Source organism: Hemiscyllium ocellatum, chromosome 10, assembly GCF_020745735.1.
Source record: "Hemiscyllium ocellatum isolate sHemOce1 chromosome 10, sHemOce1.pat.X.cur, whole genome shotgun sequence".
In the NCBI taxonomy this organism is placed as follows: Eukaryota; Metazoa; Chordata; class Chondrichthyes; order Orectolobiformes; family Hemiscylliidae; genus Hemiscyllium; species Hemiscyllium ocellatum.
The window spans coordinates 66,361,957-66,389,457 of record NC_083410.1 but is presented as its reverse complement, the minus strand read 5'-3'; the positions used below and the strand labels follow the sequence as shown (position 1 = coordinate 66,389,457).

The window sequence follows — 27,501 nt, the reverse complement described above, 5'->3', positions numbered from 1 at the left end:
GCAAGCTATTGATTCAACTCCTCTGCCATTTCTTGGCTCCTCATTATTGTTTCCCCGGCCTCATTCACTAAGGGACTTTGGCTTCTCTTTCCCCTTTCATATATTTAAACAAGCTCTTGTGATTTTTAAAACTTCTCTAATCCTCTACCTTACCACTATTCTTTATCAAATAGTATGTTTTTTTTTCCTTTCAATCTTATGCTATCCTTAATTTCCCTGGCTAACAATAATTGGATCTCCCCTTCCTAAAGTTTTCCTTCCTTACTGGAATGTGCGTTTGCTGTGAGCCATGAACTATTTTCTTAAGTTTTTTGCAATTGTTCCTCAACTGTCTTTGCTGCTAAACCCCTTTCCCAGTCTATTCTAGCCAACTCTACCATCATTCCTTTGAAATTACCCTTCATGCTCAGCACAGTTTTTTCTGACCCAAGTTCCATCTTCTTGAACTGAATACTAAATTCTGCCATGTTGTGGTCACTGTTTCCAAGGGCATCTTTTATCTTGAATCATGGATGAAATTTGCCTCATTAAACATCAACAGATCCAAAATAGCGTGATCACTGATTGGATTCACCACACATTTTTCTAGGAAACTGTCCCTAATATATTCCTCATGGACTCCTCTGACAATTTGATTATCCTAGTTTACACTAAGATTAAAGTCACCCATAGTTAGGGTACTACCTTGGGAATGTGCCCTCAATATCTCCTGATCTATTCTTTGTCTCACCGTATAGCTCCTGTTAGGGACCCTATAGACTATTGAAAATGTGTTGCTGGTTAAAGCACAGCAGGTCAGGCAGCATCCAAGGAATAGGAAATTTGACGTTTCGGGCATAAGCCCTTCATCAGGAATGAAACGTCGAATTTCCTATTCCTTGGATGCTGCCTGACCTGCTGTGCTTTAACCAGCAACACATTTTCAACTGTGATCTCCAGCATCTGCAGACCTCATTTTTTACCCTATAGACTATTCCTACCAGTGCCGACTTAGCTTCTTTTGGGTTTTTACCTCCATCCATTTGGATTCTACATCTTCCACTTCAAGATCCTTTCTTGCTATCGTACCTATTTCATCCCATAACAACAGTACCACCCCACCACTCTTTCCTTCTTGTTTGCACTTTCAAAAAGCCTCATTTCCCTGAATAGAGGCATAGATTATTTTCTAAATGAGGAGAACATTCAGAAATCTGAAGTGCAAAGAGACTTTGGAGTCCAAGTCCAGAATTCTGTTCAGGTAAACTTGCAGGTTGAGTCAGTATTTAGGAAGGCAAATATAGTGTTGGTATTTATTTTGAGGACGAGAATATAAAAGCAGGGATGTACTTCTGGTACTTTATAAGGCTCTGGTCAGACCACATTTAGAATATTGTGAGTAATTTTGGGCCCTGGAGTGGGTCCAGAGGTTCACGAGAATAATCCCAGGAATAAAAGGCTTACCATATGAGGAATGTTTGAGGACTCTGCGTTTATACTCAATGGAGTTTAGAAGGATGAAGGGGTAATCTAGTTCAAACTTGCAGAATATTGAACGGCCTGGACAGAGGGGATATTGGGAAGATGTTTCCATTAGCAGGAGAGACTTGGACTTGAGAACACAGCCTTAAACCAAAAGGAAGACCCTTTAGAATGGCAATGAGGAGAAACTTCTTCAGGCAGAGAGTGGTGAAGGATCTATGGATTTAATTGCCACATAAGGCTGTGCAGTCCAGCTCATTTTGTATTTAAGATTAGAGATAGGTTCTTGATTGTCAGGGGGATCAAAGGTTACAGGGTGAATGTGGGAAAATGGGGTTGAGAAACTTACCAGCCATGATTGAATGGCAGTGCAGACTCAGTTGGCTGAATAGCCTAATTCCTGTTGCTGTGTCTTATGATATGAATGTTTAGTTCACAGTTTTGATCTCCTTATAATTGTGTCTCTGTAAAATAGTCTCTCTGTGTGTTCCTTCCTGTCCCTCTGAGTATCAATATCCAATAGCTGCCCTGGCATGCTACCATATCCTCTTGCTTTGTCGGCCTACATTTCCCCTTTTCCAAATCTACCTGCAATCTAATTAGTTTAAAGCCCTAATTATTCAATATGATAGGGCACCAGTGAGACCCTCCACCTGAGACAGCAAGGGAAATTCAATTCGGTGATGCATCTGAAAGTTGGCACACTAACAATTGAGCAATCTTTCATGCGTCAATGGAATCTTTGCTTTGACTTTTGTTCAATGCTTAGATTGGAACTTGAAGCCAAATATAGGCATGCTTTTAATTGAGCCACATCTAAAATATGCTGCAATTTTTATTTAAATTTGTGCAGGCTGTAACATGTCTTTTAAATTAGATCTTTATCATTGGATAACTAACGCGTTCTGATCGTTGATAGAAATTGTATAGTAGCTAAACCAATGATGAAGCAATTTAGCCTGAGTGGTTGAAAGATCTCAGGGCTGGATGCTTGGTTTACACTGGTTTGGTAGGTTTGACACAGCTGACCTGATAGGGAAGTGAAAAATTGTCTAAAGTTCTTTCTCCTGATAGCTATTCAGTGTTCCTGCTGCAATTGCAAAGACAGTCCTAGTCATACAGCATAGAAACAAGCCTTTTAGCCTTTATGTCTATAACAACAACCAAACACCAAACTAGATTAATCTGATTTACATGTCAGTGTCTGATGAGCACTAGACTGGATCAGTCAGGAGTTTGTGGCATCTGACAGCACTCATAAAGTCCTTCCAGACCAGTTACAAGATAGTTCTGTTTTCCAATGCTGCTTGATTGTTTTCATCTTGAATGTGTCACAACCCATCTGGAAAGTGTGCCCTAATAATCAAGTCACACTGTTCCTTTATTTGTCACAAATTTGTAACTACTCAATTAAACCAAGGTAATCAATTTGTCCAATGGGTTGTTTTTTAGGACCGAAGTAATTCACAACAGGCTTCATCATTAACAGGGAAGTCATTCCATTTATTGTAATTAATCATATTCTTTAACAAGTGTCAGAAATGGATGCAAATGCCTAACTTACTGTTGAGCAACACAAGCTATACCCCTTTAAAATCCGAATTAAGCTCATTCATTCACAAACAAGACAAACACAAATAGAGTTTGACGTAAAATTGAGTGAAGAAATAAGGAGATGGTAAACAAATTCTCTGGTTCAAGTCCACACTACAAGAGTGGTACATTATAATGATGGTGACTCAATGTTGTCCACAGAACAATGGTCAGTTTTAGACTCAGCCATTCTGTAGGTCCATGTCTTGTTTTAGAATAATTTACTTTTAGAGCTCCTGAATGTTGACTTTTTTTTCACTCTTACTGAGAGACTTTTTCTACATGCAGGCTCCTGGAAGCCTCTGAATAAACTGTCCTACAGGCCTCTGAAACTGCAAATTAAGAAGCAGATGCATACGGCAGTTTCTCCTTGCCTTAAAGATTCCTAATGTCCTGTATAGTACCTACCCCTGCTCCATCAGATGGTACAATATTGCGAAAAGTGTGCAGCACAATTCAACTTGACTTTCAAGTTGCAAAATCTGTCCTGATACTTTTAGTCACATATCAGTGGTCAATTTCCGTTTTCCAGTTTGTACCCAAAATGTGGTTCCTTGCAAATTAAAAAGTACAACCAAGGAAGAAGTCTTATCGAAAATGTGGCTTGAAAGCACTTTAGTAACCTTGGATGCAGGTTTCAATTTTGTAGACATATACACAGTTATTAGCTAATGTATTTTTTGTCATTGTGCTTTGATCACCATTTGCAATTAGCGAAACTAAATCCAGCATTATGCAGAAATTGTAATGCCTGTTGATTGAGTCCCTGCTGTGTTGCATTATACTATCATTGAGAAAAGGCAGTATCCACAGTGGAATCCAGAAAATGGTTTTCAGGCAGTTCAGCAAATAAAATACAATGGAAATAACTGAAAGTCATTGATGTTTACAAGGCTTAGTGTCATGATTGATGAGTACCTTCCTTCTTTCATGTGCAGAAATTGTAACTGCAGTTTTCTAGTTTAAATTCTTAAAGGTCTGAAGCTTTTGATTGCATGTGCTCAGTGACTTTGGCTTTAAGTATTAATAGTAATTTGAATCTGTACTATGCATGCTATAAAAACTTCAAACCAGGAAGGTACACTGTATCAATGCAAATGTGGGAGTTAATGATTGCTAGTTATAGAATTGTCATCAAGGGCTTCTGGGATGACCTGATGGGGTAATGCATCAAGTGGCGGGAGACTGTTCCATACAGACCAAGTTTGACTTGCAGTGTGTGCTTCCTGGTCTTGATTGGAACATCAGTTGGTCTTGGTTCACCTAGATAAGGAAGAGGCACATTATTCCAAGTTGCCCCTCCTGATTGCCTACCAATCACTACTGTTGTACATTTGGCTATCCGATGTATGGAGGATTATGTTAGACTTATAATGTACAATCCAAATGCTTATTGCCATTTGATTTCTGGGCATATATTAGAATGGTGATAATTTGGGTATCACACTGGAGGATTGCTATTCTGAATAAATTGGTGCATTCAAGTTTAAAAATAAATTAGAAAATTAGATTCTATAAGTTTAGTACTGTGAAATAAATTTGAATAACATTTTTCAGCTGTGTTTTATATAATTAGTATGAATTTTCTTTTTTGTGAAAAATGGAAACTTGTCAATGTGTAAATTGCCTACACAAATGCCTTTTTAAAGTTTCTAAAAAGATAAATCACAATTTCTGACCTCAACAAGCAAGTACAATGATTAAATGAATAATAAAGGATAATCATAAATCACTTCAATTTGCTTTTTTTCACGCTGCCTTAGGATAAATATCAGGAGCCGATCAGGTAAGTAATGCAACAATGTGCATTATGCTGTTATAACAGTTTTAAGATGACAATTTAAATTTCACATTGTTACAAAGAGGTCAAGTTTGATGGGAATGAAAGCTGCAATTGAAAGGTTATTATGGAGTGGCCACAGTACCACTTTAACTTGTCTGGATAAGCAGCACAGAAGACTCCTTAACACCATTCAAAATAAAGCAGCCCACTTGGTACCACATTGACACCACATCGACAAACATTCACTCCCTCCAACTTCAATGCTCAGTAGCAGCAGTATCTAACATCTGTAAGATACATTGCAGAAATTCACTAAAGGTCCACAAACAGCACTTCCAAACCTACAACCGCTTTCAGAATAACAGGGACATTAGATCATGAGGATACCACTGCCTGCAAGTGTCCCTCCAAGACAATGAACGTCCTGACTCAATGTTATTTCGATGATTATGGGTCAAAATCCTGGAACTCCTTTCTTAACTGCATTGTAGATCTACCTGCACCCAAATAGATTTTATTGGTTCAAGAGGACAGTACACCACCCCCTTCTTGAGAGCAACTAGTGATGAGCATGCAATGCCTGACATCCCATGGTTAAGTAACAAAAATTAAAATGTTTTGATGTTTGAAACTCTGCTGCAAATAGGCTTTACAGCCCTACTTTACAAAATCAGCTGCATGTGGTATATAATAATTGATTTGCTGTTGCACCAAAAGCAACTCTAACAAATGCATTTGTGTTGCACCTCCTCATTGTGTGACTACCAAGATCCTTAAAACAGTTGGCTGTTTAAGGCAACCTACATGTTTAAAGGCAATAGTGACCATTGTGTTCCCTTTGCGAAATACAGTTCTTGGATTCTGTAAAAAAGACACCAATCTGAATGAGAGCCATCTCTCGAAACAAGATCATAAGAGAAGGAATGTTTGAAAATCTGTTCTATTTAGTTAAACTGGCTCCCTTGGTATTCCTCCGTTTAATAATTGACATTCCAGTTTGCTGATTCTGTAACCATGCTGTTATTTGTTTTTGAAGTACTGAAAGTAAAAACAAAACTTGATTATAAATCCAAATTTCCAATATATTTGGAGTAAAGTTTGGGAAAGTTTATCTTCCTTTTTACTATCCATTCAAATCCGCAACTTTCACTTGGGTACCATGCTGAGTGAGTGTTCTGCACAAAAATAAATCTAGCTGATCTTGCCTTCATTTCAAAGAGTACGTTTGCAAAGAATGGGCGAACGTATTTTGCTTCTACGTAAAATATTTTAATTAAACAAGGAGCTCGCCAAATTTACTTGTGACAGCAACAATAAATACTGGTTTAATTCACATGACTGGCTGTGTTCACACTTGAAATTTTATTTGTAGGTACCTTGTTTCTTTTATTTGTAACACCTGAAGTGGAAGTGCCTTCAATTTGCAGTGTACATATGAGACTAATGTAGGTTGTACAAATTTCACCTGGAATTTTCTTCAGTAGTGCTAGAATAAGTTTAGTAAATTTTATTTGTTTTGTACTTGCAAGGGTATAAAAGTTTGATATTTTTACCTTGTTGTGCTTGTGAATGTTACTATTGTGTTTCTTCATTGGTAGCGCAAAAAACAGTTCAGAGTTTATGCATTAATAAAAACAAAAAAGTGAGATTCAGTCTTAATTTTCTGGGTTAACATTCCTGTCCCCTCAAACATATTGGTGATCTGAGGTGAACACTAAATGTTTTCCCAAGTTAATTAGCATTTTATATCTGATATAATTTCAAAAACATTCTAATAGAGCTGCTTTTTAAACTGTTTGTGTATTTCCTATTCTGGGTTCCTAATAAGTGTTTGTGTGCCCCTCTCTTTTATTCTAATCTTCTGACTCCAAATATATTCAACTCTCAAGCTTCAAACTTTTTGGATATCTCTAGTGCCCAAGTACTAGATTTAATTTTGTTTTTAAAGGTATTATGTATAGGTTTCTTCCATGTGCAGTCAAAAACTGTCATAAATTTGTGATTTTATTTCAAGGTCCTCGATTCAACATCACTCAGCTTTGGGACAAGGGTGAAGTGGTTTGCAATTTGCTTTGTCGTTGGAGTTTGCTTTTCAATTCTTGTAAGTAGAAGCTTTTCTCTTATATTTTTAGAGTCATAGAGCTGTACAGCATGGAAACAGACCCTACGGTCCAACTTGTCCATTCCAACCCGATATCCTAAATTAATCTGGTCCATTTGCCAGCAATTTGCACATATCCCTCTAAACACGTCCTACTCATGCACCCATCCAGGCGTCTATTAAATATTGTAAGTATACTCTCCTCCATACTTCCTCTGGCAGCTCATTCCAAACACGCACTACCCCATGTGTGAAAAAGTTGCCCATTAGGTCCTTTTAAATCTTTCCCCTCTCACCTTAAACCTATGCCCTCTAGTTTTGGACTCCACCATCCTGGGGAAAAGACCTTGGCTGTACGCCCTATTCAGGCCCGTCATGATATTATAAATCTCAGCCTCTGATGGTCCAGGGAAAATAGTCCCAGCCTATTCAGCCTCTCCCTATAGCTCAAACCTACTAACCCTGGAAACATCCTTGTAAAGTTTTTCTGAACCTATGACAACATTCTTCCTGTAGCAGGGAGAATTGTATTCAGTATTCCAAAAGTGGCCTAACCAATGTCCTGAATAGCCACAACATGACCGTCCAACTCCAATACCCAATGCACTGACCAATAAAGGCAAGCATTCTAAACGCCGCCTTCACTATTCTGTCTACCTGTAACTCCACTATCAAGGAACTATGAACCTCCATTCCATGGTCTCTTCGTTGGGCAACATTCCCTACTTACCATTAAGTAGGGCATAGAATGTGGGGAAATAGATGGTGACATCTTGAAAAATGTCCATAATACAGAAGAGGTGGTGCTGGATGTCTTGAAATGCATAAAGGTGGATAAATTTGCAGGCCCTGATCAGGTGTACCCTAGCACTCTATGGGAAGCTGAGGAAGTGATTGCTGGACCTCGGAGTACAACAGGATCTTGATCACGGGCGAATGGGCTGAAGAGTGGCAGATGTAGTTAAATTTAGCTAAATGCAAGGTGCTGCATTTTGGAAAAGCAAATAGGTCCTGGGGAGATTTGCTGAACAAAGAGACCTTGGAGTGCAGGTTCATAGTTCCTTGAAAGTACAGTCACAGGATAGTGAAAGCGGTGTTTTGGTATGCTTTCTTTCATTGGTCAGAGCATTAGAGTATAGGGGTTGAGAGGTCATGTTGCGGCTGTACAGGACATTGGTTTGGCTACTTTTGGAATATTGTATGCAATTCTGGTCTTCTTCCTATTGAAAGGATGGTGGGAAACTTGAAAGGGTTCAGATAAGATTTACAAGGGTGGTGCCAGGGTTGGAGGATTTGAGCTATAGGGAGAGGCTTAATAAGTTGGAGCTATTTTCCTTGGAGCATCGGAGGTGACTTCTTGAGAGGTTTATAAAATCATGAGGGATAGGACAAATAGACAAAAGTCTTTTCCCTGGGGTGAGGGGGAGTCCAGAACTAGAGGGCATAGGTTTAGGGTGAGAGGAGAAAGGTAAAAGGGACTGAAAGGGCAACTTTTTTTACACAGAGGGTGATGTGCGTATGGAATGAGCTGCCAGGGGAAGTGGTGGAGGCTGGGACAATTGCAGCTTTTAAAAGGCATCTGGATGGGTATATGAGCAGGAAGGGTTTACAGGGATATGGGCCAGGTGCTGGCAAATGGGACCAGATTAGGTTAGGATATCTGATCGGCATGGACATGTTGGACCGAAGGGTCTGTTTCTGCTGTACATCTCTATGACTACGTATAAAGTCCTGCCCTGATTTGCCTTTCTAAAATGCAATACCTGAAATTTATCTAAATTAAACTCCATCTGCCACTCATTGGCCCATCTGATCAAGGTCCCATTGTACACTGAGGTAACCTTCACTGTCCATTGCACCTCTAATTTTGTTGTAATCTGCAAACTTCTAACACAAAAGTGAAAGAAACATTTTTCTTTCTTTTGAAAGAAAATGTCACAGTATTAGCAATATCTGGTATTCCCCTAGTTCCCCTAACTAACTATTATGTTGAGGACCTCCATGAAAATTATGAAGATTCTAACTTTGAGTTCAATTAGCCTCAGAATCACTGGGAAAAAATCCTTTTTAAAAAATTCTTGCTCCTGACTATGCAGCGAAGTGTATTTGTGTTCATGTTAGGTCATCATAGGATCTGGTTTTGGTAGTCCACTAGTTATTCTCTGGCCCCTTTGCCAAATGACGTTTTTTTTCACGGCTTTGTTGTGAGAATGGGTTTGAGGAGATTATTGGAAATGACTTGTACAGTAAAATTTCATATAATTTGTTAGGATGTATATATTATTATGTCAAGTGCTGTCTTAGGGCATTTGAACCAAAACATTCTTATGAAAATTTCAAATGATCCACTATGTTTTGAATGCACTCAATTTGAGTTTTTCCTCAGCAGAAAAGTTTGTGAATGCCCAAATTATTAAGCATGAATTATACTTTATTAGTGACCTTTAACACAAGTGTCCGTGGTAGTTACAGGAACAATGCAAGACATAAGATACATAATAGGATATGGTACAAATGTCAGGAATATTTGGCAAAATAAGAATCTAAACTGGCTAGCAGAGCAAAATAGTCTTGGAGTACAATCGCACAAATCAATTACAGCAGTGATGAAGGTTCATAAGAACAAAGAAAAGTAAACCACGCAGGAGGGTTTAATTTCTACAGAACTAGATCTTAAAAGGACGAAGTTCTGCTGAAGTTTTATCAGACCTTGATTAGACCACACTTAACAACACTATGTACTCTTCCATTTGCCAAATGCAAGATGGATATAAATATAGTGGAGACGTAGTAGAAAAGACTTGCAAATATGACACCAGAAATGAGGTTACACCTATCAGGGAAGGGCTGAATACACTGGGCTCTGTTCTCTTTTTGTAAAAAAAAAGCTTAGTAGTGATCGAATAATTGTTTGAAATGGTTTTGCTACGTTGTACAAAGATTTTTTCCATTCACCAGATAGATTAAAACTAGAAGCCATCACACTATGTAAGATTGTTTCCAAGGTATCAATAGGGAATTCAGGAAAAACCTTCCTTTCGCATGAGTAATTCTGTTCTTTCAGTTTCCATTACAAATGGGAATATTAACTAGGCAAAATTGTCATGTTGTGATTACGCTTGATGTTCTGATGGTGCTGACATATCTCCACAATCTGCTGGATGCAAACCCAGTATACTGAGATTACAACCGAGACAATTTTAGTATGAGCTTATATTGGAATGAATTGACAGGCTGTCACACGTAGTAGATTTTTACATTATCAATAGGTTAATAGTTAAAGGCAAAACTCATGGTTATCTGTGAAGCAGAGGAGTTGGTTGATGCCTCGGTTTCAGATTAAGATGCTTGCAGATGCAAGGCTGTGTGAGGATTTGATTTCACTGTAGCCTGTCTAGCCAGAATATTTGGAACCTAGCTATTTTTGAATTTCAGAATTTTCTGTGTTATGAAATGATGTTGGAACAGCATGTGTGCTTGATTAAAATATACACCTGAAATATAAACAGTGACAATTTACAAAATAATGGTTTTATTTATTCAAATATGAAATCTTCCATGTTTCAAAAGTACTTTGTGGTACCAGAATGCCAATTAACATATTGTGCCATAATAGGAGGATAAAGACTTAAGAGGATATAATGTTGGCTCCAAAACAGATGGTGTCCTGCCCAAAAACAGTAAGTCCATAAGGTATAGGAGCGAAATTAGGCCATTTGGTCCATCTTGTTAGCTCCACCATTCAATTATAGCTGATATATTTCTCAACCTCATTCCCCTGCCTTGTAAGCTTTGATCCCTTTACTAATCACGAACCTCTCTATCTTTGTCTTAATACTCAATGACTTGGGCTCCAAGGCCTTCTGCAGCAATGAGTTCCACAGATTCACAACCCTCTGGCAGAAAAGTTCCTCCTTATCTCATTTCTAAAGGATCTGTCACCACTCTGAGGCTGTGCCCTTGGATCCAGGTTTCTCCTATTGTTGGAAGCATCTTGTCCACATCCACTCTAATCAAACTGTATTGTTCTGTAAGTGTCAATGAGATACCCCCTGATATTTCAAATTCAATACAGTACGACCCAGAGTCCTCATGCACTTTTCATAGGACAAGCTTTTTATCCCCAGGATCATTCTTGTAGACCTCCTCTGGAACCCCTCGAATGCCAGCACATCCTTCCTTAGATATGGGGTCCAAAACTGCTCGCAGTATTCCACATGCAAGCTGACCAGAGCCTTATGTAGCTTCAGCAGTACATATGTCTCTTGTATACTAATTATCTCAAAATGAATGCTAACATTGCATTTTCCTTCCTAACTACTAGGCTCTTATCTATTAGATAGGACCCCATTTATTGCCCCCTGAGAAGAAGAACAGGAAATGACATCACCACAGGAAATGTCATCACCAGCCCAAAGGAACCCAAACATATAAATAGAAAGCAGGAATCATCAGCAGTGCTTCGCCCGAAGACTCGTTGAAGATGTTACCTAGTATGGCAATGAAAAGCTTCAAAATGAACCTTGCAGCTCAGCGAGCAAACCTACATCCAGAACCTCAACCTGAGCTACAAATCTTCTCAAAACTCACTAGGCTCTTATCTTGGCAACCTCCTGTGCAGCATCTTGTCAAATCCATATATAGATTCCCATTGTCTAACTTGCTAGTTACCTCCTCAAAGAATTCTGACAGATTTGTCAAATATGATCTCCCATTGATGAAGTTGAGCCTACTTTACCATGCACCTCCAAGTACTCTGCAATCTCAATGGATTCTTAAAATCTCACCAACAACTGAGGTCAGGCTAACCAGCCTATAATTTTTTGTCTTCTGCCTCCTGCCCTTAAATACAAGTGTTGCATTAGCCATTTTCCACTCCTCTGGGGCCATCCCTGGCTCCGCTGATTTTTAAAGATCAGCAGCAATGCCTCTAATATGTCCTTCCAACTCTGGGGTATAGTCCATTTGGTCTCGGTGATTTATCCACCTTCAAACCATTCAGCTTCCCCAACATCACCTCCTTGGTGATGGCCATGACACTTGTCACTGTCCCCTGATTCTCTTGAACTTCTGATATGCTATTGGTGTCTTCCACCAAAGTACCTCTACAGTTACTTCGCCAGTTCTTCGTTCCCCGATACGATTTTACCAGCCTCATTTTTCAGTTGTCCAATGTTCACTTTTGCATTTCTCGCTTTCCTTTCAGAAAAAAAATGCATTCTTCTTTTACATTACAAGCTAGCTTACCTTCCTATTTCATCTTCCCCGCCCCCATTGGTTTTTTTAGTTATTCTCTGCTGGCTGTTAAAGGTGTCTCAATCCTCTGGCTGCACATTAATCTTCATCACATTGTGTATGTTTTGTTTCTTATGCATTTATTTTTATTTTTCCAATCGACCTGTTCAGAGATGTTGTTACACACCTGTGGAACAGATGAGAATTGAACCCAGGCCTCCTGGTCCATGGGGTAGGGACATTACCACTGCCACAAGAGGGCCCCATATAGAATCAAGGATATCTGGGAGTAAGTCACAGGCTGGAACCGAATTGAAAATGGAATTTATATTTTGAATTATGCATCCAGGAATGAGTTAGTAATGTTAAAACACATGGATTACAGGGGCAGCCAGCCAATTAGGTACAAAATTGGCTCTAAGGTAGGAGACAGAGGATGGTGGTTGAGGAGGGTTTTTTTTGGACTAGAGACCTGTGACCAACAGTGTGCCACAAGGATTGGTGCTGATTCCACTGTTTTTTGTCCTTTGTATAAATGATTTGGATGTGAACGTAGGAGGTATGGTCAGTAAAATTGGTGGTGTAGTGAACCGTGAAGAACAGTGGAGTACAAATGGGCCTTGATCAGATGGGCTGAGGAGTGGCTGTTTCATTTAGATAAATGCAAGGTGTTGCATTTTGGGAAGGTAAATCTGGGCAGGACTTACACAGTTAATGATAGGGCCCCCTGGAGTGTTGCCATTAAAAGGACGTAGGAACTTACGGAGGTTTATCAAATCATGAGGGGCATGGATAGGGTGATTAGCCATGGTCTTTTCCCCAGAGTGGGGGAATCCAGAACTATATAACATAGGTTTAAGGAGAGCAGGAAAAAAAATTAGAAGGGTCCTAAAGGACAAGTTTTTAAACACAGGGGGTAGTGCCTATATTGAGGGAGCTGCCAGGGGAAGTGGTGGAGGTAAGAACAATTACACCATTTAAAAGGCATCTGGATGAGTACATGAACAGGAAGGGTTTAGACAGATGCGGGCCAAACATTGTCAAATGGAACTAGATCCGTTGGCATGGATGAGTGGACCGAAGGATATGTTTCCGTGCTGTATAACTCGAAGCCTCTATAAGTTGCTAATAAATTGCAAATTAGTAATGGTATGTATTATTCAGTAGCCATTATTTTTTCAACCAAATGTCTTAATGTTTGTTGTTGGATAGAAACCAGATGCATAGGAATGTAAAAATAAAATCAAAGGCAAAGAATAAAAATGATTCTTTTAAAAATATATAATTTTACTTTCTCAAATGGATATTGAAAGTCCTTTTGTGATAGTATTAGTGAATTTCAGACATGCACCAAGGGTATACTGCAGCTCTAATAATTTCTGATAAAATGGTAGAAGTTATTCTTTTGTTTTTTGTTATTCATTCAGGGAACAGTTTTGCTGTGGCTTCCAGGTGGACTCAAATTATTTGCAGTGTTTTATACATTAGGAAATATTGCTGCTCTTGCCAGGTAAGTGTTTACCATCTTAACAACAGTACTGTTCAGCTGCTTTTTGTTCTATGCTTGAGAGATCTGTTTCTCCTTAATGTTTCAAGTTTTCATCAGTTTCTGTCATCTTTCAGTCTCAATTATTTCTGACAGTACTTATAATAGAAATTGTTTGGTTTAAAAGATACAAGTGAATTGTGACTTAGAAATGCTTTCAAAATAATTTAAATCAAAAATATATATTTTCTAACCTTATATATTGAATTAAAGTATTAGTAGTATGTGCTAAATACAGCAGTGGTAAGTTCCAATGAGTGTTATATTGGTTCCTTATTCAAGCTGTATAAAGGATGAGTGAGGAGAAAGTGAGGTCTGCAGATGCTGGAGATCAGAGCTGAAAATGTGTTGCTGGAAAAGCGCAGCAGGTCAGGCAGCATCAAAGGAACAGGAAATTCGACGTTTCGGGCATAAGCCCTTCATCAGTATTTAATGTACCAAAAAATTCCTGATGAAGGGCTTATGCCTGAAACGTCGAATTTCCTGTTCCTTGGATGCTGTCTGACCTGCTGCGCTTTTCCAGCAACATATTTTCAGCAAAGGATGAGTGAACATAACTGTCTAGATAATGTATAGAGTCCTAGAGATGTACAGCATGGAAACAGACCCTTCGGTCCAACCTGTGATGCCGACCAGATATCCCAACCCAATCTAGTCCCACCTGACAGCACCCAGCCCATATCCCTCCAAACCCTTCCTATTCATATACCCATCCAAATACCTCTTAAATGTCGCAATTGTACCAGCCTCCACCACATCCTCCGGCAGCTCATTCCATATACGTACCACCCTCTGCGTGAAAAAGTTGTCCCTTAGGTCTCTTTTATATCTTTCCCCTCTCACCCTAAACCTAAGCCCTCTAGTTCTGGACTCCCTGACGTCAGGGAAAAGACTTTGCCTATTTATCCTATCCATGCCCCTCATAATTTTGTAAACCTCTACTTTCACTTTTACCTGTACTTGATTAGGTTTGTTGAGGAGTGACTCCTGCTATGATTGATCACCTGCTATACCCCTCAGTCTGTGTGTTTTTTCTCCTTTTGTTAATTGTGAGTCTTTTGTTTCCTATCTCAATGTGCAAGACCTAATATTTATCAGTAAAATCTATCATTGTTTAACCTTTCTAATTTTTTGGTACATTAAATGCTGTTCATTCTGGGGGAGATGTAACCCTTTGCTCCACAAGTGGAACATGAGGACAACACAAATGGAGATGTTATGCTTTCCAAGTCAGTCCACCAATCAAATACTGAACTGCCCTGATATCCATTTCTAGTGACATTACAGCCACTTACATTCTATCAACTGATGTTATTGATTAGATCTTGAACCTCATTATTGAGCCCTAACTTTTTTTTTCGCAAATTAAAAAAAAATTATTGTCATTTACTACATAGTTTGCAGTCACCAGCAAATCATACCACAAAATAACTTTTAAAAACAAAATTTAAGCAAGGTGTGTAAATTCTGTAAGACAAAATATGACAGTTGTTTCATTACATAGTCACTTTCGCAATAGTAAAATATAAATAGATTAAAGTGTGATTGTCTGCCCCAATCCTTCAACTGGCTTAAATACTGACTTGAGTGATAAAACTACTTTGGACAAGTTGATGGTAACTTTTAGATCATGATAAATGGTTGTGCTCTGAGAACCACAAGGACATCTGTGTACATGTCCATTGGTCCCTTTTGAGGTACAAATAGATAACATGGTTAAGAAGGGATATGAAATACTCACCTTTTTTAGCCGAGGCACTGAGTTTAAGAGCAGGGAGATGATGCTGATACTGTATAAAATGTTGGTTAGACCGCAACTAGAGTATTGTGTGCGTTTCTGGAATCCATATTATAGGAGGAATGTCATTAGTCTGTAGCAGGGGAGATTTAGCAGCATTTTGCCTGGGCTAGAGAATTTTAGTTATGAATTGGTCCGATTAGTGGTGTTTTCCTTGGAGAAGAGAAAACTGAAGGGCACGTAATTGAGATATTAAAAGGAAATTTCATTTTATGGTTGAATTTAGAATACAGATGGAGAGTGTGAACGTAAAATCCAATACCGGGGGCCTATGAGAGAGGACCTGGCCAATGTAGACTGGAAACAAAGATTTTATGGTCGGACAGTTGACGAGCAGTGGAGGACTTCCAAAACAATTTTTCAAAGTACTCAGCAAAAGTATATTCCGGTGAAAAGGAAGGACTGTAAGAAAAGGAGTAATCTGCCATGAGTGTCTAAGGAAATAAGGGAATCCATCAAATTGAAAGGCAAGGCATACCAAGTGGCCAAAAACAGCATGAAACCAAAAGATTAGGAAACCTTTTAAAGGACAACAGAAAGCCACAAAAAGAGCTTAAAGAAAGGTAAAATAGAAAATAAGAAAAAACTAGCACAGAATATAAAGACAGAGCAAAAGTGTCTATAAATATATAAAACGAAAAAGAGTGGCTAAAGAAAACATTAGTCCTTTAGAGGATGAGAAGGGACATTTAGTTATGGGATATGATGAAATGGCTGAGGCGTTGGATAGGTATTTTGTAACAGTCTTCACAGTGGAGGACACTAATAACATGCCAGTAATTGACAAAGAGACAAAGGTAGATGAGGACCTGGAAACAATCATTATCGCAGAAGAGGTAGTGTTGGACAAGCTAATGGAGCAAAGGATAGATAAGTCTCCTGGCCCTGATGGAATGCATCCCAGAGTACCAAAAGAGATGGCAGGAGAAATAGTAGGTGCGCTGGTGGTAATTTTCCAAAGTTCGCTGGACACTGGGCAATCCGAGTAGATTGGAAAACAGCAAATGTGACACCACTGTTTAAAAAGGGAGGTAGACCAAAGATGGGGAATTATAGACCAATTAGCTTAACCACTGTAATGGGGAAGATGCTTGAGTGTATTATCAAGGAAGAAATAGGGCATCTCGAAAGGAATTGTTCCGTTGGACAAATGCAGGTAAGGTTCATGAAGGGCAGATCATGCTCGACCAATCTTTTGGAATTCTATGAAGACATTATGAGCAAGATGGACAATGGGGACCCAGTAGTTGTGGTGTACCTAGATTTCCAAAAGGCCTTTGACAGGGTGCCGTACAAGAAGCTGCTACATAAGGTAAAGATGCATGGCATTGGGGATAGAGTATTAGCATGGATAGAAAATTGGTTGACTAACAGGAAGCAAAGTGTGGGGATAAATGAGTGCTATTCTGCTGGCAATCAGTGACTAGTGGTGTGCCCCAGGGATTGGTGTTGATACTGCAATTATTTACAATTTATATCGATGATTTGGAGTTGGGGAGTATGATGTCAAAGTTTGCAGATGACACTAAGAGGAATGGCAGAGCAAAATGTGCAGAGGACTGTGAAACTTTGCAGAGGAACAGAGATAAATTGAGTGAATAGGCAAAGGTCTGGCAGATGGAATACAATGTTAATAAATGTGCAGTCATACATTTTGGTAAGAGTAACAGTAAAAAAGATTTTACTTGAATGGTAAAAAGTTGCAGCATGCTGCTATCAAATGGACCTGAATGTCTTTTTGTATGAATTGCAGAAGGTTGGTCTGTAGGTACAAAAAGTAATTAGGAAGGCAAATGGAATTTTGTCCTTCATTGCTGAAGGGATTGAGTTTAAAAGCAGAGGGGTAATGTTGCAGCTGTACAAGATGGTGGTGAGGCCACCTTACTTGAGGAAGGATGTACTGGCACTAGAGGGAGTGCAGAGGAGGTTCACTAGGTTGATTCCGGAGCTGAGGGGCTTGCTTACGAGGAGAGACTGAGTAGACTGGGATTATATTAATTGGAATTCAGAAGAAGTTGGGGGGGGGGGGGGGGGGGAGTCTTATTAGATTACTTACAGTGTGGAAACAGGCCCTTCGGCCCAACAAGTCCACACCGACCCGCAACCCACCCATACCCCTTACCTAACACTATGGGCAATTTAGCATGGCCAATTCACCTGACCCGCACATCTTTGTGACTGTGGGAGGAAACTGGAGCACCCGGAGGAAACCCACACAGACACGGGGAGAACATGCAAACTCCACACAGTCAGTCACCTGAGGCGGGAATTGAACCCAGGTCCCTGGCGCTGTGAGGCAGCAGTGCTAACCACTGTGCCACCGTGCCGCCCTAACATAAAATTATAAAGGGAATGGCAGTGAAGTTAGGACAAAAGGGGATAGCTTCAAGATTAGAGGGAGCAGATTTAGGACTGAATTGAGAAGGAACTTTTGCACCCAGAGGGTTGTTAAGCTATGGAATTCCTTGCCCATGAAGTTGTTGACGCTTCTTCAGTAAACGCTTTCAAAGCTAAGGTAGATTTTTTTTGAAAAATAAAGGAATTAAGGGATACGGTGAGAGCGTGGGTAAGTGAAGCTGACTCCATTAAACGATCAGTCGTGATCTTACTGAATGGCAGAGCAGGATCGAAGAGCCAGATGAACTACTCCTGCTCCTAGTTCTTATGGAGATGTAAAATTGAGGGTATAAATAGAGTAAACAGGAAGAAACCTTCCCTCTTGATGGAGTTACCAATGACCAAGGAGGCATAGTGAGAGGCAGGAGAGGGGATCTGAGGAAAAACGCTAGAAGGTGGTGGGAATCTGGAACACTCAGTTTATTAGGGTGGTGGAGGCTGAAACCCTCATGACATTTATGAAGTATTTAGATATCAACTTGTGATGCCAAGGCATGCTAGGCTATGGGCCAGTTTTGAAATAGCTAGTTATTTGTTTTTGACCGGCACACTCAATGGGCCAAAGGGCCTTTTTAAGTGCACTAGACCTCAATGATTACATCTCTGATAATAAATAGAAATGGAGTAGAATCATTGACAAACTTCAATTCACCACAAGCTTGATGCATTCATAGGATTCACTCTGCTACCAGCAGCTCTTCAACTGCATATCATGCTGATTTCTCTGTCTTTCACATGAAGAAGTTCCCACCAACCGTTTGCTTTATATAACTTATAACTGCACGTTCAACTGATTGTTAGGCTCCGGCAGCTTTGCAAATTAAAGTCAAAAAACTTCAAAACGTATGAACTAAGAATACCACATTGTATTGGACTAGGTGCGGTATTGCTCCCTCAGATGGATGTAAAAGAACCTACATTGATGCTGAGCATGGATTTTCCCAGTGACTAGGCCTTCTGCTAACATCTAAAACTACTGAGCTGCTCACTGATCTAATTGTTTGTGCAAGTTAATTGGTTAATTCTTTTTCTGAGTTACAACAGCATGTACTCTTCAAAGCTCTCATTTGCTGCAAAGTGCTTTGGGATGTCCCAGGTTTCTGAAAGAAACTAAGTTTGGGTTCATTCTTCAGTTGTAAATGTGAGTAGTAAGTTGTAATGCAGCTGCAGCTAGTGCAGACCTTCTGTAATTAGTTTACTTTATCCTCACTGCTTTTCCTGCCTAAAGCTTGAGTTGCCCACTTCACTTTTAGCATTTTAAGTTGTGAGTGAATTAAGTCAAGTCTATATGGGGTTAGTGACAAGTGAAATTATTAAACAATTAAGTAAGTTTTGCAAAGAAATGTAACCAGCATTAAGCTTCATTGAAGTTTTGATTTGTCATGGTGTCCCTTCAAGTGACAATCATGTGTTTTTGTCTCTGGTTAATTTGGTTATTAGCTCCAGAGGGGTAAGGGGGTTGTTGTGGGTTTATGGTTCTGTTTTTAGTTTGAAGAAATAATTATGAACAAGTAAATTAACTCTGTTCAAGGCAAAGTTTTGTATCTTGGTACGGGCTTCACTTTCAACACTGGATACAGCTATCATATTTCAGGAAGCAGGTCGGAATAGATTTACCAGACAAACACCTGGAATCGTTATATGGCCTTGTGAGGAAAAGTTGGACAGGCTGGGCTTATAACCATTGGTGTTTGGAAGAGTAAGAGGTGACATGTTCGAAACACAAAATCCTGAACGGTCTTGACAGAGCTGTGAAGCAAATGTTTTCTCTTGGGAGAATCTCTCAAATTAGGAATCACAGTTAAAAATATAATGGGTCACCCATTGAAAACAGGCATGAAGCAATTTTTTGCTGTGTCAAGCAGCTTGGGAACTTATCTGGAAAAGGCAGTGGAAGTAGAGTCTTTGTATGTTTTTAAGACAGAGTAGATAGATTCTTGATAAACAAAGGTTATAAGGGTAAACAGGCACACGAATTTGAGGCTGCAGTCAGATCAGCTATGATCTTTTAGTGGTGCAGACTCTAACAGAAATAAACTATTCGGCTGTTGCGTCTGCTCTGCCAGTCAGTAAGATTGGGTCTAATCTAATAATCGTCAAATCCACTTTTCTGCCTTTTCCCCATAACCTTGATCTCCTTATTGATTAAATACTGTCCATCTTGGCCTTGGATATATATAACAACCCAAACTTGACAGCCCTCTACAGGAAAGAATTACATAGATTGACTATCTTCTGAGAGAAGAAATTCTTCCTCCGTTCTTCCGTTCTTTCTTTCAAAGTGCTTAACCTCACATTTTCCCACATTATACTCCCCATCCACCAAGTTTTCGTTCACCCACCTATCCAACCAGTCCATTTTCCGTCAGACTCCCTGCTGCAGCAGCAGCAGCATCATCATCATCATTACCACAATCCACCTCCTATTGTTTTGTCATTTGCAAAGTTAGTACATTGACTTCTCTCTTCCAAGTCAATAATGTATACTGCAAAGTGTTGTAGTCCAGCACTGAGCCCTTTTGATGATGTTAAAAATTGTATATCATCAAAAGTTTTATTTAAAAGCTGTACTGTTGTGATGGTCTTCTCCTAAAGTGTGATAAAATCATGGTGAGCATTATAATTAGAATGGTAGAGAGGATATTTTAAACTTTGGGCAAGGAATCAAATTTGGGAAGATGTGATAAGCTAATTAAAGAAGACAAGGGAAATGATGATTATGTTTGGAAGGGGACAGTGTACAAAGTCTACCAGAAGGCATCTGTCACTTATAATAGATGAATAGATGGTACAAATAGAAAAAAAATGTATGATGTGACAATAATTCATGTTTGAGGGTGCAAAACATTTCATAAGTGGAGAAAGCTTGGAAAAGGTGGAGGGATAACTATGAGTTGAAGTTGATGTTGGTACCATAGCAATGCCCTTAGTTCTGAACATCAGGATATAGAATCAGATTGGGTGAGATACAAAATTAGTAGTGGTCAGAAGTCACTTGTGGCAATGGTGTTGCTAATCCTGACTGTAATCACACTAGGCTTGCCGGAGGAAATAATGGGTCATTTCGTAAAAAGTGTGTCAACAATCACGGGAGATTTTTATCTGCATATAGATTGGATGAATCAGATTGACAAGAGTAGCCTGGTTAATGAGTTAATAGGAGTGTTTTTTGAGACAGGTTCTTGGGACAATATGTTCTAGACCGAACCAAAGGAAAGGGTATACTAGATCTGGTAAATTATGAGATAGGATTAATTAATCTCAATGAAAACATCTCAATAGCAATGATCAAAATATGACAGAATTTCATATTCAGTTTGAGGGAGGGAAGCAACTCTAAGATTTGGGTGGCATGGTGGCACAGTGGTTAGCACTGCTGCCTCACAGCACCAAAGACCCAGGTTCAATTCCGACTCGGGCAACTGTCTGTGTGGAGGTTGCACATTCTCCCCATGTCTGCGTGGATTTCCTCCGGGTGCTCCGGTTTCCTCCCGCAATCCAAAAATGTGCAGGTTAGGTGAATTGGCCATGCTAAATTGCCCATAGGGGTAGGTGTGGGGGAATGGGTCTGGGTGGGTTGCTCTTCGGAGAGTCGCTGTGGACTTGTTAGGCCGAAGGGCCTGTTACCACACTGTAAGTAATCTAATCTAAAAAAAACTACTCTTATCTAATATCTAATTAGTGTATTAAATTTAAATAACAGTAGTCGTGCAGAAATGAAAGCAGAACTGATTTGAATGAAGTGGGAAATTAAGGGATGGGTCTGCCACTGCATCTCTACTGATATTTCAGGATACATTTTCAGCATACTTGAAAGACTTAAAGGAAGGTTGCACCACCCATGACTAATTAAAGCAATTAAAGATAGTATCAAATTGAAAGAAAATATCATTGCCAAAGGATGAATAGCAGATCAAAATATGAACAGCAAAGAATTATTAAATTGATGGACAAGTGAAGGACCAGAGGGAGCTAAGTAGAAATATAAGACATGAATTTCTGCAAACATTGAAAGGCTAAAGAATGAGTAATATAATGCTGGTCCTTGAGAAAGACTATGGAGTTAATAGAAAATAAAGAAATAGCGAAGTAATTAAACAGCTATTTTCTGTCTGAATTCACTGTGGAGGATACAAATAACGTCTGGAAATTAATTATGAATTAGGAGGTGAAAGGGAGGAAGAACTTTTAAAAATTATAATTGCCAGGGAAAATTCTTGAAATTGAAAACTGACTAAGTCACCAGGTCCTTAAGGATTTCACCCTAGCATCTTTAAAATAAAAAGTGGCTGCTAAGATTAATGAATTGGTTTTTAATTTTCCAAAATTCCCAAGATTCTGGAAAGATATCGTCACAGAAGGTCTCCTGTGTTCAAAAAAGGAATGGAGACACCAGATGCAATGCCAACTAATCTCTGTCATCGGGAAATTGCTGGAATCTGTTAAGATTATTGCAAGGTACTTAAAGTCTCAGGCAATCAGGCAGAGTCAACTTGGTTTTGTGCAAGGGAAATCCAGTTTGATGAAGGCTTGGAATTCTTTGAGAAAGTACAGAGCTTGGATAAAGGAGAATCTGTGGATATACAGTGCTTGGATCTCTAGAAGACATTTGACAACGTGATTGAACAAAGTTTACTGCAAAATTAAAGTTCGTTGTAAAAGGTAATGTATTAACATGGAGAAAGCATTTTTTGAAAAGATTTGTAGCTCAGGTTGATGGTAAGTCTATAAGTTAGCTGGCTGAGCTGGAGGTTTGTTTTCAGATGTTTCGTCACTGTACTAGGTAACAACATCAGTGAGAGTCTCCAGTGAAGCACTGGAGGTATGTCCAGGCTCTCTCTTTATAGGTCTTGATTTCTTTTTTTCATCAGGGTGATGTCATTTCCAGTTTTTTTTTTCTCGAGGGAAGGTATATAGGATCTAAATCGATGTGTTTATTGATGGAGTTCTGGTTAGAATGCCATGCCTCTAAGAATTCTTGTTTGTGTCTTTGTCTTGCCTGTCCTAGGATGTGTGTGTTGTCATGTCAGTGTGGTGTCCATCTTGGTCTGTTTGTATAGAAACTAGTGAGAGTGGTCATGTCTTTTGGTGTCCACTTTGTGTTCATGTATCCTGGTGGCAAGTTTCCTGCTAGTTTATCTGATGTAGTGTTTTTTACAGTTCTTGCATAGTATCTTGTAAATTACATTAGTTTTGCTTCCCTTGGGGTGGAAAAAAAAGAGCCGGAAATGACATTACCCACCTTCAGAAACCCAGACCTATAAATGGAGAGGCAGGGCATACCACTAGTACTTCACTGGAGACTCTAACTGATGATGTTACCCAGCCATGGTGACAAAATGTCTGATAAACAAACCTTATAGTTCAGCAAGCTAACTGACGGACCTTGTAGAGAAAAAATTTATAGCTACTACAAGACAAGGCAAAAATGGATAATTTTCAGGTTGACAAGATGTGATATGTGAAACTTCACAGGAATCAGCTTGGCCGTCAACTTGTTTTTTAAACATCATTCACTTGAGAGATGAGGGCATCAGTAGCTGGACCGGCATTTACTGTCATGCTGTATTTGCCTTTGAGAAGGTTATGGCCAGCTTCTGCTTTGAACTGCTGAAGCCCATGTTCTGTAGGAAGACTTGGAATTCCCTCCTTAAAGGTATTCTAGGATTTCAATCCAGTCACACTGAAAGGAATGGTGATATATTTGCAAGTCTGGATGATGAGTAGATTGGGGGGGGTCAGAGAGTTATACAGCTGGAAACAGACCCTGTGGGCCAACTCCAAACAGATGTCCTAATCTGATATTGTTCCATTTATCACCAATAAGGTACATATCCCTCTAAATCCTTGCTACTCATGTACCCATCAGATGCCTTTTAAAAGTTGTAATTGTACCTGTCACCACTGCTTCCTCTGGCCACTCATTCCATTCACGCGTGTGAAAAAGTTGCCCCTTAGGTTCCTTCTATATCTTTTCCCCTCTCACCTTAAACCGATACTGTCCAGTTTTGGACTCTACTGTCCTGGCTATTCCCCCCAGTCCATGTAACTCATAAGTTTATAAACCCTGTAAGGTCACCCCTCAGCCTCCACTGCTCCAGGTAAAAACAAAAGCTCCCTGTAGGTCAAACTCTACAAAATCTTTGGAAATCTTTCCTGAATTATCTCAAATTTAACAACATTTTAACTTTGACAGGCACACCAGAATTAAAACTGGCCTCACCAATGTTGGAGGTGGCATGGTGGCTCAGTGCTTAGCACTGCTGCCTCAGTGCCAGGAACCTGGTTTCGATTCCAGTCTCTGGTGACTGTCTGTGTGGAGGTTGCACGTTCTCTCCACATCTGTGTGCATTTCCTCTGAGTGTTCCAGTTTCCACTCCAAAGATGTGCGGGTTAGGTGAACTGGCTATGCTAAGTAGCCCACAATGTCCAGGGAAATGCAGGCTAGATGCATTAGCCATGGGAAAATGCAGGATTACAGGGATAGGGTAGGGGATGGGTATGGGTGAGCTGCTCTTTGAAGGGTCCGCGTGGTCTTGATAGCCAGAATGGCTTGCTTCCACACTTTCTAATGATTGTAATGTCCTATACAGCCACAACATGACATCCTCATTCCTATATTCAATGCACTGACCCAAATGAAGGCAAGCATACTAAACATCATTACCATCCCATCTACCTGCGACTCCACTTTCAAGGAACTGTGCACCTGCACTGCTAGGTATCTTTGTTCAGCAGCACTCCCAAGGGTCCTTCTATTCACTGTACAATTCCTGCACAGGGTTGCCATACCAAAATGCAACACTTCACGTTTGCCTAAATTAAGCTCCTTGACCCATTGGCCCATTTGATCAAGGTCCCATTGTACTTAGAAATAACTTTCACTGTCCATTAGACCACTAATTTTGGCGTCATCTGCAAACTTACTAACCATATCTCCTGTATTCACATCCAGATCATTTATGTAAATGATGAAAAGCCATGGACCCAGCACCAATCCTTGTGGCACACCACTGGCCTCTAGACCGAAAAATAACCCCGTATCACCATCCTCTGTCTCCTACATTCGAGCCACGTTTGTATCCAACTGGCTAGCTCCCCATAGATTCCTTGTGATCTAACCTTGCTCATCAGTCGTACATGCAGGATCTGATTGAAGTCCATATAGACAACGTCCACTGCTGTGCTTTCATCAATCTTCTTTATTACCTCTTCAAAAAGAGGTAACTCAATCAACTTAGTGAGACATTATTTCCCATGCACAAAGTCATGTTGACTATCTATAATCAGGCCTTGCCTGTCAAAATGCATGTAAATCCTGCCCCTCAGAATCACCTCCAACAACTTACCCACCATTGGCATCAGGCTCACTGTTCCATCATTCCCTGGCTTTCCTCACCACTTTTCCTAAATAAGGATATCTTCCGGCACCTCATCCATGGCTATCAATCGCAGGTGATGATGTATCCTTGCATCCGCTGTCTTTGTCCTTTGAGATGGAATTAATTGTGGGTTTGAAAGGCGCTGTCTAAAAAGCCTTGGTAAAGTTCTGCCAGTGTTTTTATTTACATACTGTTGCTACTGAGCATGCATGGTGAAGGTAGTAGACATAGTCCCAATCAAATGAGCTGCTTTGTCCTCAGTGGTGTCAAGCTTCTTGAGTATTGTTGGAACTGAGCTTAACTAGGCAAGTGGAGAATATTCCATTACACTGCTGACTTGTGCCTTGTAAATGGTGTACAGGCATTAAGGAGTCAGGATGTGAATTACTCATTACAGGTTTCCTAGCCTCTGACCATCTCATGTAGCCACAGTGTTTGTATGGCTAGTCCAATTCAGTTTCAGGTCAATAGTAACATGCCTAGGATACTGATAGTGAAAAATTCGATGATGGTAACATAATTGAATGTCATGGGGTCATGGTCACAATTTCTCTTGTTGGCGAAAGTCATTGCCCAGCACTTAGGTGGTGAGAATATTCCTTGTACTCTTTAGCCCTTACCCAGATATTGTCCCAGTCTTGATGCATTTAGACAGGAATCAAACTCTAATAGATCATTTTTATTGTTGCAAGATGTAAAGACTGATATGCCAGAGATCAGTGTTGGTGCATCAGCTTTTTACATTTTATATAAATGACTAAAGAGATCAAAGGTAAGGTTGCTAAATCTGCTGATGACAAAAATACATGGGAAAGAAAGTTATGAGGAAGACTAGAGATTGGGAAGGGTTATAGACAGGTTAGGAAACCATGCAAGGTCTGACAAATAGGTGAGAATGTAGGAAAAATTGTAATTGTTCAGTTTGGCAGGAAGAACCTTTGTAAAAGCATATTTAAACAGAGATTACAGAACTTTAAGGTGCAGAGGGATCTGGGTGCTCTAGTGCATGAATTACAAAAGGTTCATTGGCATCTAGGAAAACTAATTGAATATTTCCGTTTCTAGTGAGGGGAGTGACCTCAAACATATAGGTGAACATTGGGAGATACTGGCCATAATTTTCTCTCTCAATATGGACGCGATGCCAGAGAACACACGAATTACAAATATTGACACCATTGTTCAGAAAACTCTTAAGGGAAAGGCTAGCAACCAAGGACCGATGAGTTTTAACCCTCGTGCTTGTGTTTAGAAACAATAACTCAGGATAAAATTAACAGTTATTTGGCTAAACAGATAATAAGGAAGTCAATGTGGATTTGTTGAAGTAGTTCTTATTTAGCTAATATGAATGTCTTAATGATGTAATGATTGATTGTGGTGCACATGAACTTCTTGAAACCTTTTGCTATATAACAGGCTTGTCAGCAAAGTTGAACGTGATGGAATAAAAGGGGCAGTGGATGTGGAATTGTAAACTATTTTTAAGGCAGATTCTTACCAAGCAGATGAATATGGTCAGAGGTATGCAGGAATGTAGAGTTGAAGTTAAATTCAGTCCAAAGGGCTGAATGGCCTAATCTTGTTCTTGTTCGCCTGTTCATGTAGACCAATTTTAATTAGTAAGGGAACCAAGGGTAATGAAGTTGAGAATTATCAGACCAGTCATCAGGTCGTGTAGACTCAGGCTGAATGGTCTGCTTCTGCTGCTACATCTTATGGTGTGATGGTCTTCCTGAAATATGCAGAATCCTGAGGGGAAAAGAGGGGATCACAGTTAACTAGGAGTGAGGATAAATTGGAATCACCAAAGTAATTTATTACTTGCAAGAGAAAATAGCTTAAGGTTACATTTGCTGAGGACCTAGCTGCAGAAAACATTACGGATGTTATTAATGCAAACATAGTCAATGTTTAAATTTGAATCTGAGATTTGCAAGGGAATAGAGAGAGTAATAACTGCCTATCTTGAATATACAATGGAAATACATTAACTGTAACCTTACCAATCTGGAAGATGTGTTTTGGCTTTTGCTTTGTAGAAGCTTGCCAGTTATTTGGGGATAAAAGCTTGCTGGCTGATGTCTGATATATTACACCTATTCAAATTCAATGATGTGTGGGATATCGATGCTTTCTTTCCATGTTGCACCTTTAAATTTACAGAATGTATTGTTACTGTACAAGTGTAGCTCATAAAGTTGT

The 27,501-nt window shown here is 39.6% G+C and overlaps 1 protein-coding gene and 1 long non-coding RNA gene across 3 annotated transcripts in view; one reads left to right on the top strand and one right to left on the bottom strand.

The window, feature by feature from the left end:
• Positions 1–27,501, top strand: part of sft2d1 (SFT2 domain containing 1) — a 79,682-nt gene that overhangs the window by 23,490 nt on the left and 28,691 nt on the right. For both annotated transcript variants that reach the window (XM_060831562.1, XM_060831561.1), the window contains exons 2-3: positions 6,852–6,938; positions 13,601–13,683. In XM_060831562.1, the coding sequence (XP_060687545.1) occupies positions 6,852–6,938; positions 13,601–13,683 (170 nt within the window). The remainder of the gene's footprint in view (positions 1–6,851; positions 6,939–13,600; positions 13,684–27,501) is intronic.
• LOC132819792 (uncharacterized) overlaps positions 26,713–27,501 on the bottom strand; it is a 28,337-nt gene continuing 27,548 nt past the window's right edge. The window contains exon 3 of the long non-coding RNA XR_009645123.1: positions 26,713–27,048. This is a non-coding gene — a long non-coding RNA (uncharacterized LOC132819792). The remainder of the gene's footprint in view (positions 27,049–27,501) is intronic.